Source organism: Acanthochromis polyacanthus, chromosome 20, assembly GCF_021347895.1.
Source record: "Acanthochromis polyacanthus isolate Apoly-LR-REF ecotype Palm Island chromosome 20, KAUST_Apoly_ChrSc, whole genome shotgun sequence".
Lineage (NCBI taxonomy): Eukaryota > Metazoa > Chordata > Actinopteri > Pomacentridae > Acanthochromis > Acanthochromis polyacanthus.
The window spans coordinates 28,842,729-28,855,341 of NC_067132.1; the positions used below are offsets into that span (position 1 = coordinate 28,842,729).

Below are 12,613 nucleotides of genomic sequence, written 5' to 3' on the forward strand. Positions count from 1 at the left end.
TTTTCTATTGTGAATTCCACCAACAGCTGCTCCTTTATATGTTTTTTATTCTAATTTGCAATGCTTTACTCATCTTGTTCTCTACTCCGGGCATTTTAAGCTCAACGTCGAAGGACATTTTAAAAAGGATATCTTCAAGCAGTATTATCAGGACAGGAATGACATTTTCAGAGGCCCTAATCTCATTTCTGGTAGTCTCGCATCTAATTTTGCAAACTTCTCGTTAGAGGTCTGTCGTTATGAGGTAAACTGAGAGGACAGACGTGTGCGAGGATAACATCTGCACATGTGGCGGCAACTCTAACTGCGATTTGAGGCCACAGATTGCCAGATACCCTCCTTTCACTCCACAGATCGCATTCAGGGAGGTTTGGAGGCAAACAATGTGGCTGAGGTCAGAGGTGCTTTGTGAGAACAGGTGTAAATGAGCTCCGTTCGCTGTCACAGGCGGCGAGGTCGGGCGAGATATTCCAGGATGACATAATGAAGTTGGATGTATACGGAACAGTGCAGCTTTGACGCCTACTTACGGAGTTTCCAGGCTGCAGATGATGTAGAAGGCCGTGTAGGAATACTGGTACACCTGGAAGAAGAAGATGCAGGAAACACCTTTAGTTTAACTTTGACATATTAGTTCGTACCAAATCACTTCTTTCCTGTGTTGCCTGGAATCAGTGAAGATATCCATATTTATGAAGTCCAGTGAGAATAAATAAGATAGCAGTGTGTCTTGTTTTAAAACTGAACACAAGCAGCAGTAAAAGTTGACAATAATGAATCTTTTTAACCTTAAAAGTAGACATTGGATAAAGTAAAATCAATCTCAGGTAAATTTTTCCATTTAAAAAAGGTTCTAGTTTATGATATCTTCTAAAATGACTTAGATATCCTCCTGAGAACCGAGGGGGGGAAAGTATCTTTCAATTGAACTTTTTTCTTGTGATTTCCTGCCTTTTTTGGAGCTAAAATAAAAATTTAGAATTGTATGAAAAAATATTTTTATTTTAGATTTTAGAAAACAAAACAGTGACACTTTGAAACCAAAGTAAGCTGACTAGAAAAGAATGTCAATCTGTTTTTCATTAAACTTTAATAGACTAATGTTTTCTACTGAGCATGTTAAGATTTAGCAGGTTGCTCAAATAAGTCAAAAAATATAGATAAAAAAAACAAACATCCACTGCAGAGAACATAAATGAATGGTCCCGGGTCTCAGGAGGATATAAGGCTGTGCTGTTGCTTTTTTCTAAAATATGCAGACATATGAAGTCCTTGGCTCTGTCTCAACCCACAACTTTGTGGTTCGCTGCAGCTTGAGCACATCAGCTCACTTATAACTCTATCCAAACACTGTAAAACTCTACGCTCTATGCTACACATGAAAAACTGTAATATTGGAGTAATTCGGCCATTCAGTTGGTTCCTCAGGTTTTTAATGTACGAAACCCTGGAAGTCTGAATTCATGTTTTGGACATGATTATTTTCACACTGCGACAGCGCTGTTTGCTAATTTCACAAGTGATGTAACTTTTCGGCATATAAAGAACACCACAAATGTATGCTAACAAGGTAAAAATCTTAATTTTGATGGGATCATTTTCAGATATATCATAAAATCTAAAGTGTATTCAGTTTCAGTGAAATATACCCAAACCATTCTCAAGGCTTGAGAAACTGTCAGAGTCTCAGAGACAGGTTCAAGGTGTCCTTTGGCTGATCGATGTGAAGTTTTTCCAGTTTAAAAGACCAACAAAAACAGCTTGTTGGTGATAAAAGTCAGAATTTTTACCAAGGAGACTGAGCTATTACTTTTTCCCTTCGTTTCATTTTCTTTTGCGACTTTAGTTTCACTTCCACTTGCTCTTTGGTTAAGTTTAGGAGAAGATCAAGGTTTCAGTTTTTTTTTTTTTAAAAATACGCCCTTTCACAGCATTAGCATCACAAGGTTGACATTTGTGACAAAACATATCTCATGGCCATATTTCTGACATCATCGGTTTTTATGGGTCTATCAGAAATTGAAAAATAGCACTCGAGGCATTGAGTCGTGACAAAGTGGCTGTATGTGACAAGCTAGGGCTCTAATATCTACAAAACCTGGCCTCCAAAAGCCACATTGAGCCATTTCAGTGTCTCAGGCCTTTTCATATCAAGGCTACAAGTTAGGAGTAAGTCGACATCTCATGCAAATCCAGTGGTTCAGAGTTTCTGATCACATCCAATGACACCTCGAAGTGATTCTGGGTGTGTTTAGAGGCATAAAAAGACGCAAAACTTTCAGCCAGAGAGCGCAGCAAAACCTGAAGGTGGTGTTAAGTTGTTAAGTTTCCAAATCAACAGCTCTGTTGTTTTTAACCAGAAGCTGCTTTGAATTTTCTCGGACAAAGTGAGGATGGCTTACGGCCAACGTAAAGCCACATTCACAGTTTAGTTGTTAGAATTTTTTTGGTTTTCTTGTTTTTCTCTGTGCTTGTTGTCAGACAACAGTTACGGTGTGAGATGTAATCACGACTCATAAATATGTTGACCAGCAGTCATTACCAAGCTGCCACGCTGCAGATACACAGCAAACAAACAAACTTACAGATTAATGACAGCTGTGATGTGAGATCAGCCATACGGAGAGTTTTTCTGCTCGCAAAACCAATAAAACCCAAAAATAAGACAATAAATCAAAACTATGTTATAAATGTGGCTGCTGAAGAACAGATGCTTCAGAGCAGGGGTGTTAAATTCATTTTAGTTCAGGTTCACATTCAGCCCAATTTGATCTCAAGTGGAACCAGTAAAAGCAGAGCATAATAACCTATAAATAACCACAACCCCAAATCTTTTCTTTGTTTTAGTGCGAAGATGTTCACATTTAAGGAATTATCTTTTTACAAAACATCATGAACAACCTGAACTTTCTGAAGAAAAATAAATTCAGTTTCAGCAACATTCAGCCTCAGTTTATCATTTATACATTACAACTTCCAGATCACAGAGTGTCTACAAAGGAACACAACATTTAGTCACAGCTATCTGCAAATGAGCGATATATGACTGAACTTTATGATCAAAATGACAAAAGCAAGACAAAAAAGACCAAAAAACAACAAAAAGAAGGCAAAATATTAGAAAAATTAGACACAAAAACGAGAAACAAAATGACAAAAAATGAGACAAACGACATGAAACAAAACAAAGAAAAGACAAATAATTACACAAAAAAGTTACAAAGTGACAAAAAAATGGACAAATGACACAAACAAGACAAAAATGACAGAGAAAAAACACACAAAAAACACAAGGGAGATTTAAAAAATCCCACAAAACAGCAAAAACAATGCTCAAAACAACAAAGCGAAACACAAAATGACAACGATAAGACAAAAACACGCTAGACAAAAAGGAAACAAAACTGCAAAAAGAGAAACAAAATGACAAAGATAAAACAAAAACACGTTAGAAACAAGAACAAAGCTACAAAAAGAGAAACAAAATGACAACAAAAACAAGACAAATTACTAGAAAAATGAGCAACACAAACTGACAAAATAAGACAAAAAACACAAGACAAAAAGGAAACATAAAACGACAAAAATCAGAAATAATATGACAAAAAAGCGACAAAATATTACCAAAATGAGACACGAAATAACAAAGGTTCAATGAGTAATCTGGTATTTTACTTGTCATGGTCTAGAAATTATTTAAACTTATAGTTCTACAAATTTACAATTTGCAGGCAGTGTTTTCTCTATAATTTCTACACTTTACAAAGTCGTCCCACGGGCCCTCTGGAGGACCGGTTTTGGCCCACGGGCCACATGTTTAACACCCTTGATCAAGAGCGACAGTGGACTAATGACTGAGTTGAGTGCTGAAGGAGTTCTGTGATATTTTAGCTACACAAGTCGGAACATTAAGCCTGTGAACTCCAAGCAGTTTCTGGGCATTTTTTTTGTTCCTGCCACATTTGTGGGCTCCTTTTTCACTGCAACATAAAGTCCTGCACCTCTATGGAAACAACACAACCATGACTAGAAGCATAGAGAATTCATAAATGTGATGTGTGCAATAAAACAAACGTATAACGCCATGAATCACAGAAAAATGAACAAAAGAAAGTTGAATTTCGTTGACCATTTGTTTGACAAAAACTAAAAGAACCTGGAATCAAAATGTGCAACATTTTCTCCCCAGGTGTTAACATCAGGAAAAAATAGCAATTCTACATACTATAGATATTTTACTGCATGAAGAGTGTAAATATGTGTATTTTCTTTTATTCTTGACAGAATCTGGTACAATAGCTGGTGCACACTGGATGAATTATTGCAAACATAGGCTTAGACTTGGATCATGTTGCTGATCAAATGGTACATCACAGATAAGTGGTTTATGAACCTATGAAATGATGACAAACTTTGGGAATTCTTAAACATGCCCACACACACCTGCACAGAAGTCTTTAGGTTCAGAGGTTTAATATATAACTAATTTATGTTTTACAATGGAACAAGCTTTTTTTTTACTTTTTTAACATAGGAAGTCAGATTTGTTTTGTATTTTATTGAAATTAGCTAGAGAAAACTATTAAATTTTGACAAATATGTAAATGAGAGACTTGATTTTGATAAATATCACTATAATAAGCATGGATTTGCTTTCCCAGTAAAGCAAATCTAAGCACAGATGAGTGGTTCAAAGTAAAAATCGGATGATTTTCTTTCTAGTTTTACAGTTTCTAGCTACAAAAATGTGTCATTTTGCTGATTTCTAACCAAAAAAACCTGAAATAATCTCCAGCATTCACCTGTTTTTTTTTGGAAATCCAAACTATTTATGAGCACACCTGCTCTACAAATATTCTGTTTTTATGGACAGCACAGGAACGTGGTGAAGTCCGCTGGAGAAGCATTCCCATTCAAAGGAAGTTGCCTGCTACATGTCATTATGCAAACACTGTTTAATATAAACATCTGATCCTCGCTGCACATTATGGAGATGAAGTGTGCGTGAATGTGCATCTGTGAGCGTTGCCACCTCGTGCTGCTACAGCGAGCGTACAGGAGCAACGACTGTCATCTATCAAGGTGATGGAGGTTTGGATGGATAATAAATGCAAACACATGCAGCCCAGCACACTCCAGCGTGTCGTAATATTTCCTATTCATCTCAGGCAATAACACCGGCTTACATATCTGCTGGCATCCCTCACACGCTAACAACGGGGGCCAGACTCTCTCCACCGTGACTCAGTGGTGGAGCGAAATGAAGTAAACACACAAATATCACCAATATGATATATCTGATCTACCTGCATTAGGAAGCTGTGGTTTATCATTTTGTTCTATTTAATAGTATTTATTATTATCATTTCTTTTTGTTGTGAAGTGTGTTAGCTCGCTCAGTGCTAATTAGTAGCAAGTGGAATTTTGCTTTAGATTGCTGTGAGCAAAAAATTGCCACAAACGCCCAATGGATCAAATTTGATAAACGAAATATAAACAAAATGATATGGCTATTTTTTTAAGGGGGATTTCGAACCTGCTGCCATCGGGGCAGAGACTCAGACCCTTAAAATGCAGGACAAACAGGCTGAGAAACAGCTTTTTCCCATTTTACATCAGACTCCTGAACTCAAAACACCTTCTAATGGTTCAAATGCTGCTTATGTGCAATCTCCTAACCAAATTTATTCTACTTTATTGATTTTTATTTCACTTTATTTACCTCCCACATTGTATATATTTTGCATCTTTTGCATGTTGTCATTTTTAATATAGTCTTGTTTTATGTGTACATTAGATTTTATTATTTAATGTTGATATTTTATTACTCATTGTTTGTTATCAATGCATCGTTCAGTGGATGCTATTTATCTTTTGGTCATGCGTCCATGTATGATGACAATAAAGCTATTCCATTCTATTTTGTTAAAAATAAAAAAATAAAAAATTTTCTGCCTATGTTTGATGGGTCAGGTTGTGGTCGCTGGCAGAGCCCGTGCAGTCGTGGCGGCACTTTATTTTTGCACAGAAATGATCAATTCCCACCCCGTGCTTCCTGTTCTCATCTCCCTCCCCGCGGGAATGTGCACCGCCGACGGGGGTTTGTTTGTGTTTCTCGCCTCCCTCGCTACAGTTCCGCTCGGCTGTTCCAGCCTCCGCCACCATCGCTGACAGGCAGCGGCGTGCGACGGGCCTTCACACCCCACCATGATTACTTTCTCCTCCCTCCTTCCACTACAAGCCCACCACCACCACCACCACCCCATCTCTCGGCAGAGGAATGGCTGTCACTTTGCTAATTCAAAAAACAAGCAAACAAACGAGAAGCTCACCGGTGCAACGTTGTAGGCCAGCAGGACATGCTTCATGTCAGGAGACACCTCGTACTTGCTGGCTTTGTACATTTCCTAAGAATCAAAAAGACAAAAAGATGAGACCTCTAACCACGCGTGCTATTTTTTCATTAAAGCGGTCCTTAAACGCCTGCGTTTGACAGATTGCTCGGCTTCCAAAGCAAATGAAAGCTGCATTAATCAGAGCGCTTTTGATGGCAGGCATAATGTTGTGTGTCGTCACCCGAGCTGCTGCCGCCGCTACATCTCCGTCTTCTCAAGCTTCACAAAAGTGTTAAATATGCAGTTCACATTTCACAGTAATAACGGATCATTTGATTAAGCTTTGTAATAAAAATTTTTAAAAAGGAGCTTTGGGTGCTTTGATTTGCTGACACTATAAGAAAAGTTTTAATTTAATTCATGGGCAGCCATGGTCAGTCCTTTAGTCCCTTGATTATAAGAAAGGGACTAAAGAAAGCAGAAAGGAGAGATGACAAAAGACTTACAAATTTCTTGTTATGCACCAGGACGGTTTGCTCGTTCGTGTCCACGTTGAACTTGACGACGTCGCCGTCCCGGTTCCGGTACAGTAGCTCATTACCTGTAAGGCGATGGAGAGGGCAGAAGGGGAAAAAAATGGGGGAAACGTTACTAAAACCATTTTTAAAACAGAATACAAGAGAGCGATAAGCTAATTACATATAAAACCTGGGCTCCAGACTAACTTTTACCAATGGTTGCACTGGCCTTGTTCATTTTTGACGCATTAATCTTCCGCTTCCATTCATTTGAAGCCGAATAATGAGTCATTTGATCTGAAATCATCAAATTTGGAGATAAATTTCTGCAAGATCATCTCTAATTCTGAATAATTTGTCCTAAATTATGGATGGCTTAACATTTGCAATGCTTTCCAGTATCCATCCACCCACTTTCAGCATGTTTTTTTTGGGCACTTACATGCTTGTTTGAACCACAATGTCTCAAGAACTATTAAAAGCCTGAACGATGATGTCATTGATTCAGAATGTACAATAATAGTCTTTGATTGGGCGAATTGAAATACGAAAAGAAGTGAAGTTGTCATGAAAAGATGTTTTTGTTTTTTTGTGGTAGGACATATACCTTAATATCTCAAAGTTCATATGAACAAGTATTCTGTATGTGTTCTTTTGTATTATTGTGACGTCCAACTGCATGTGGGTCAGAAGATACCACTACTAGATTTCTGTATTTAAATTTTTTTTGTTAATGTGTGCTCAATGATGTTACTTCTCATTGCAGCTTTACTTTTTCGGATTCCAACTCACCCATAATCAGAGATGATTTGATCTATTTGTCCAGTATTCTAGATTCTGAATGTTGTGATGAGAAATAACAGAAAATTTCAGTCATTTATGTTTAATAGTTCCTGAGATATTCTGGTTCAAACGTAGCCTGAGAAAATGTACTGAAAGTGGGTCGACATCCAGTTTTTAAAATCAAATATCTCTGAAAGTATTTGATATATGAAGCTACAATTTCACAGACACCATTTTAAATATCCGTAGATTATGATAAAACAGTTTCAAGCAAATCAGAGAGGATGAAGCACAGGGCACCAGATGATTTGAAATGGAAGAACCTTAGTATATACGAAGCTTCTGCTCTATGGTGAGTGGTAATTCCTCAACACATACTGTAAACACCTGTAAATAGGTATAAAGATGCAGAATAATGTCTTGTACATCCATGTTTTTCATAAAGATGATCCAGAACTTATATTATCATCTCCACACTCCTCGGTTTGCTGCAGCTTGATACTGGAACGTCTCACTTCTCACGGCACAGGACGACTTTCTTGCAGACACTGTGCTTTTTTTTCTTTTTAATATCACAATTCTGAGCATAGATGCTACGACAGCAAAAGCGCTGTTCCCAGATGTCTTTGGGGAGGACCATTTGCAATAAAAGCAATGCATAATGCTGCACGTTGTATCATATTCCAGTGTTTCCCACAGGTTAAGAAGTTATTTGTGGCGGTGGGTGGTGCAGCGTGACCAGTGTGCATGCACAGACTCACGCAGTTTTGCATCTGGGGAGTGCAGCCCAGGTTGTTTTCTGAAGCTCTGAAGGCCTCAAAAGCAGATTATTGGTGGATGCTAAAATTAACCAATGTTCACTCAACAGCTCGCATTCATTCATAGATGCTAGCATGCGGCTGTGCCCAGAGAAGCCTCTAGTCCCCATTTAGTTATTGTAGCATACGCGAGTCAAAACAGCAACCGAAATTTAGTTTTAAAGGGGGGGGATTAGTGGTTTCAACTGCCAGGACACATTCAGACAGACCTGCTAAATCTCAGGAGTACTTGACAGATATTTGGTGACATCTTGGAGCACCCAAAAGAGTTATCTAAAGCCTTGAGTTGTCAACAGTGGAATAGCTAAAAGCATTTGTTTTATGTAAGAAGCTCTAAAAATTGAAAATCCGTTGGTTAAACAAGAAACTTGACCCTGAAAAAGTCGCATAATAGATTCTGGCATAATAGAAAAAGTGACTATTCAGCGCTGATGAGGTTGCTACCTGCCATTATCTTTGACTAAATAATTAAATTTCAGGAGATGCTATTTTTTTAATATCAAGTGGAGATTAAATTTGAATGATCTGAGATCTATCAGCAGCCAAAAGTGCTCTCTTTTTTTAAGTGCAACAATTATCAACGGGCCACTTAATGGCACGGATATGTGTGTTGGAATCCAAAATAAAAAGCAGGGTTAGCAGAGCTCGGCTGCTCATTTGTTTGTGTAATGATCATAATTCTGGCTTCACGGTTAAAGTTTATCAGCTGCAAAATGCAAGGCGTTTTATGTGTTATTTAATATCTCTGTGTTTTTATAGAGCTACATATTCTGAAAAATGTCATGGTGCAGACAAATCTAAGCCAATTAAGGCGTTTACTGGAAAGAAAAAAAACTTTTAAATATGTAAGTTTGATGCACGGACATTAGTTTCTGGACGCTTAATCTGGTTTATAGGAGATTTTAAGCATCTCTCTGTGACAGTCATAACTCAGGGTAAACAATTTATCTTCAAATTTGACAAAAACAGACGCCTAATATATTACTTGTTCTACTTTTGTTGGTGTTTAACTCTCAAAATCTCAACCTTGCATCAAACTTTGATTGCTGCTTGGGCTGCACAGTGGCGTAGTGGTTAGTATTTTCACCTTGCAGCTAGAAGATTGGTTTGCATCCCGACATTTCCTGGGATCTTTTTGCATAGAGTTTGCATGTTCTCCCCGTGCATGTGTGGGTTTTCTCTGGGTGCTCCAGTTTCCTTCCACAATCCAAAAATATGCTGAGGTTAATTGGTGATTCTAAATTGTCCATAGGTGTGAATGTGAGTGTGATTGTTTGTCTACTCCTGTGATAGACTGCCGACCTATCCAGGGTGTCCCCTGCCTTCACCCCAAATCAGCTGGGATAGACTCCAGCCCCGCCGCAACCCAAATGAGGATTAAGCAGTGGAAAGATAATGGATGATTGCTGCTTTTCCATTGTGAAGAGTTGAGACATCGTTGCAGCTCAGTTGTATCATTTCCGACAGCTGAAATCGTGAAAATATTTGTAGCAGAAATCACGACACTATAGAATGTTTCCATGTAAACAAACAAACAAAATGACCTCGCGCTGAACACAAGTGTGTTATGCATGTATACATTATGTACTGATACCAAATCGCATGACCTAAATATGTAGCGGGCGGCAGGAATTGATGAGACTCGAAACACCCCCACAACAGTTCCTTGTATGATCTCCGACGGATAAGTCCCGATCAGACTGCAGCGGTCAATTTGTAGAAGGATCACAATCATGTGATTGTCAGAAGGCAGCTGACGTAGTGTGCACTTGTTGTCATAGTTACAGTGACGCCATGCCACTATGTCAAAATGACACAGAAATCCTTTACAAATCTGTGGATCCAGATTACAAGCCGCACCACTGCCAAAATCTAATCAGCTGGTCCTTGTGTCATTTCTGACCTTCCCCGAAAATTTCATCCAAATCTGTTTTTGAGTAATTTTGCTAACAGACAGACAGACAAAAGTACGCCGATTGTCACATAATTCCGACTTTCCTTGGTGGAGTAATAAAAGCAGTTCAACCGAGAGTGGAAAACTGTGTCTTTATTTAGGACCCAATCTCTTCCCGTATGAATCGGACAAAATAGCTTTTTAGAGCATTTATTGCATCAGTACAGTCCTTCAGACAATGTGCAGCACAAAACTGACATTGTTTGCCAACTAAATTACCTTTTCTATGAGAAGTTTCAACTTTTAACGTTCCAGCATAAGTGCTCCAGAATCTGACATTCTTGGTGCCACAGAAAAGGTCCAGCTTTTAATATGCTCTAATATAAAGGCTTCCAGTGGTGAGTTCAGGCCACTAGAGGAAACCCTTGAAGGGAGCCATTATTTGACAGATGTATGAAAGTTCAAACAGCTCCTCATCCATCAGGCCTTTATCAGGGAAGGATAAGTTTAATACAGCAACTGCCCCCTTTCACCTTCAATCTATCTGCACTCCTCTGTCTTATTGCTTTAGTGATCCATAGGCGCACGAGCAACCACGCCATTTGGTGAGGTAATTAGAACCCAGAGATTGTTATGCAGAGTGCTCTCTATCTGCTAGCATATCTAATTGTCCATTAGAGGTGACAAAATTACCATCACAATGGCTTTAATTCAGAACGTGCTTGGGAGAGCAGTTTCAGACATTTTTAGATTGGCATAGCCAAACGCCCCCTCAACAGCTTTTGTCTCCTTGTTAAAAACCATTGGCATACTAACAAGGATATAAAATAGACTCCTTCATGGAAATCATGGTGATAAATACAAGGATGCTGGTTTTTTCCCTACCACAAGTCATTATTTTAGTGTGACTCCGTTTGGCATCCTGATAAATGGTCTACTTTTATATATGAAATGGTAATTGCTGAAGATGGGGTTTGAATGAGTACGAAACAATGCCGTGATAAATCAGTGATCACAGAGACGGACTCGGCTTTATTTTGCCTCGTGATTCACTTTGTTTTCATAGTTGGCTTTGGGTTAAACTCCTGCAACTCTTTAAGGTGCCTTTTTCATCCTCGTTTCTCTGTGGATTACTGATCTTCGTCTTACGCCTCAAGACACCTCAGATAGACCACTGATCTCTCAAATCCTTCCCATCACTGTCCTTCCATGTGCCCTCCTGCTGAGTTCATCATTTTAGCTCTTATCATCCCTCCTTCACCTCTCCAACTCTTTGTTTTCTGCTCTTTCAAAGACATGAATCCATCTATTCTTTCACAGTACCCTAGGCATTATGTCTTCCCTTCAATACATCTCTTTCTAGCTCTCTCACTCTCTTCCCTTCACCTCTACCTTCACTTGCTGTGCATTAGCCCAGGGCACTGTTTTCTCCTCTGATCTATACCTTTCCATGGCAGTATGTCTTATTAATACAGCCTCCTGCCCTGGGCACAGCCCTAACCCAGCCTCACTCTGGGGAGGCAGAGGGAGCTCCAGGTAGGGGGGAGGTAGAGATACAAACCGGCACACTTGGGCGAGACAGAAAAACAGAAAGAAAAGACCTTATCCTTGCATTGGGTTTGTAAAAATGAGATTCATGGATTTCTCTACACAGAATAATAGATATGGAAGAGTCACTTAAAAGATAACACCTGCTTATTGTGCGTTAGATCTGGTGTGCATTGGGACATTTACGTTTTTTTTTTTTTTTTTAAATCTTCCGGCTCTGTGCTTCAGCATATTAGCTGAGTTTAGTTTATTTGTTTATTTTTGCAGGGACACAATTAAAAGTAATTGTGCTGGAGTTAGCTAACATCCAATTTGCATCTGTTCTCCCTGGGCAGGCACAGAAAAAGAACCACAAAGCAACAAATATTTAAAGTGACACAAAACAACACAAAAGTCCATCAGTGTGAGGTAATAAATAAAATGAGCAAAAATAAATAAATAAAAAGTAATCATTGGTGTTGACAATTTTCATTCAGTCAGGTCTTGAGGCTGGTCTTAATCCGCTAAGAAAAAGGGTTAGGTTGCCTTTAAAAAAAATTCAAATCAAACTGAACATCACCGGTGATGCTACTGACAGGTTTGTATCAATTATAATGCCTAGATATCTAAAATATGTCACAGGTTTGATAACTTCCCCATTAAACTAAATGTTGGGGTTAACAGAGTTATTGTGAAACACATGCAGATTATTAGCTTATGTTAAGTCGCGGTCATTGC

The 12,613-nt window shown here is 38.6% G+C and overlaps 1 protein-coding gene across 5 annotated transcripts in view; it reads right to left on the reverse strand.

Moving 5' to 3' along the window:
• The window catches only part of dpp6a (dipeptidyl-peptidase 6a), a 290,499-nt gene that overhangs the window by 53,240 nt on the left and 224,646 nt on the right, over window positions 1-12,613 (reverse strand). For all 5 annotated transcript variants that reach the window (XM_051940642.1, XM_051940643.1, XM_051940644.1 and 2 more), the window contains 3 exons: window positions 6,842-6,936; window positions 6,333-6,407; window positions 531-583 (listed from right to left, as the gene is read on the reverse strand). In XM_051940642.1, coding sequence (XP_051796602.1) covers window positions 531-583; window positions 6,333-6,407; window positions 6,842-6,936 — 223 coding nt within the window. The remainder of the gene's footprint in view (window positions 1-530; window positions 584-6,332; window positions 6,408-6,841; window positions 6,937-12,613) is intronic.